Source organism: Neoarius graeffei, chromosome 6 (genome assembly GCF_027579695.1).
Source record: "Neoarius graeffei isolate fNeoGra1 chromosome 6, fNeoGra1.pri, whole genome shotgun sequence".
Taxonomy (NCBI): Eukaryota; Metazoa; Chordata; class Actinopteri; order Siluriformes; family Ariidae; genus Neoarius; species Neoarius graeffei.
Window position 1 is genome coordinate 96,452,240 of NC_083574.1, and position 2,326 is coordinate 96,454,565.

Consider the following 2,326-nt stretch of genomic DNA (forward strand, 5'->3'; position numbering starts at 1 on the left):
ATTGTTCACTACGATCAATCACTGACCACCATTGTTCCCAACAACCAATCACTGACCACCATTGTTCCCTACGATCAAGCACTAACCACCATTGTTCCCTATGATCAATCACTGACCACCATTGTTCTCAACGACCAATCACTGACCACCACCATTCTCTACGATCAATCACCAATCACATTTGTTCTCAACAACCAATCACTGACCACCATTGTTCCCTACAACCAATCAATGACCACCACTGTTCTCAACAACCAATCACTGACCACCATTGTTTCCAACAACCAATCCCTGACCACCACCACTGTTCTCTACGATCAATCACCTACCACCACTGTTCCCTTTATAACGACTCACTGTCACTTCATTTTGTTTGCGTTCTTGATAGAAAGCATAGTATTTTGTAAATGCGTTAAACTTCAGGTTGTGATCCCATGACCAAAGATAGCTTTCTATAAGTAGCCTTATCATTTATTTATAAAATAAATTACAATCTATTATTTTCTGCTGTGATAAAACTCTAAAACTCTATTCTAGTGTGTTTTATAATCTTCGAAGTGAAAATAGTCCTTCAGAATGTCCCCTAATGTGTAATCTGATATGCCAGTGATCATTATTATTATGCAAATAAGTATTTTACAGCATCTGGCGACTCCTAGCGGCGACTTTCCCCTGGAAGGTGGGAGCACTTGAACACTGCACTGTCTGAGACACGGTTTGAGACGCACCCAGAGGGGCTAAGCTAGCAAGGCAGCTAGCTTTGTATTAATGAATGAAGGAATAAACCGCTTTGTGTTATTTGACAGAGTGAAATAAATCAGCGCTGTTTTCTGAGGAAACCCTGGGTGAGTGTGTGAACAGTAATGGCGAACCCGGAAGTGTTGAATGTTAAGGCTTTTTCTTGGTTAGCCTGTATGCTAGCTGTGGGAGTCAGTTGACTAGCAGAGTGTTGGAGCTGAGGAGAGAAGCTCTGGATTGTGTTTCAGTTCATAAACCTCTGCTTTCTCTCTCTAGAGCATTAAACCCGGAAACTGTGATGTGAGTGCTTCCTGTCAGGTGAAAGCCATGATTCCCAGACGGATACCGTTTAATCAGATCGCCTTTGCGACTCTGGTTGGAGTTGGAGGAGGAATTTATATCTACAGACCCATGTTCGAGTCTCACAGGAGGAACACAAGTGAAGGAAAGAAAGCTGAGGCTGAAAATAAAGGACAAAATAACATGGACAAGTGACTGGAGGAGAGGAAGGAGGAGGAGAGGTCAAAAGAGGAACCACCACCACCATCATCGTCATCACCGCCATCATCGTCATCACCGCCACATCATCATCACCGCCATCATTGTCATCACCACCACATCATCGTCATCACCGCCACATCATCATCACCGCCATCATTGTCATCACCACCACATCATCATCACCACCGCCATCACCGTCACCACCATCATCATCGTCGTCAACGCCATCATTGTCATCACCGCCACATCATCATCACCGCCATCATTGTCATCACCACCACATCATCATCACCACCGCCATCACCGTCACCACCATCATCGTCGTCACTGCCATCATCGTCACCACCATCATCATCACCACCATTACTTTCTTCTTCTTCTTCATTCTAGATTTTAAATAAATGATAAAGTAGACAGGATAAAAAGATAAGCAATTTGTAAATGAATCCAAGTGACTCAGTCTCCTCACAAGAATGACTACTACTACAAATAGTTTTATTGTGAATTAAAAAAAAAGATCTGATTCTCTTTTAATTCTTGCATCTTGTTTCAATATGTTGTTATTGATTAGACTGTTGGGCCTCATTTATCAAGCTGGATCGGATCGGATTGATGTGTAAATCTTTCGTGCAAGTGTTCACACGAGAAATTTGGTATTCGTTAAAATAGATAGATAGATTAATCCCAAGCTGGGAAATTGTTACTTGATCGACTTCAAATCATAAGTCGGTGGTGTAGTGGTTAGCGCTGTCACCTCACAGCAAGAAGGTTCTGGGTTCGAGCCCAGCGGCGGCCTTTCTGTGTGGAGTTTGCATGTTCTCCCCGTGTCTGCGTGGGTTTCCTCAGGGTGCTCCGGTTTCCCCCACAATCCAAAGACATGCAGTTAGGTTAACGTGGGGTGGTCTTGGGCTGAGGTGCCCTTGAGCAAGGTACCGAACCCCTGACTGCTCCCCGGGCGCTCTGGTGTAGCTGCCCACTGCTCTGTGTGTGTGTGTGTTCACTGCTTCAGATGGGTTAAATGCAGAGGATGAATTTCACTGTGCTTGAAGTGTGCATGTGACAAATAAAGGTTTCTTCTTCTAAATAA

At 43.9% G+C, this 2,326-nt stretch overlaps 1 protein-coding gene across 1 annotated transcript; it reads left to right on the top strand.

Moving 5' to 3' along the window:
• Positions 1–684: 684 nt before the first annotated feature.
• On the top strand, positions 685–2,326 carry LOC132887593 (protein PIGBOS1). The gene is made up of 2 exons (XM_060923062.1): positions 685–845; positions 1,015–2,326. The coding sequence occupies exon 2, from the start codon at positions 1,066–1,068 to the stop codon at positions 1,231–1,233; it is 168 nt and encodes a 55-aa protein (XP_060779045.1). The 5' UTR covers positions 685–845; positions 1,015–1,065; the 3' UTR covers positions 1,234–2,326.

What these genes read in the sequence shown, in the direction of transcription:
- LOC132887593 (XM_060923062.1), top strand. Translation starts at nt 1,066, where the DNA reads ATGATTCCCAGACGGATACCGTTTAATCAGATCGCCTTTGCGACTCTG.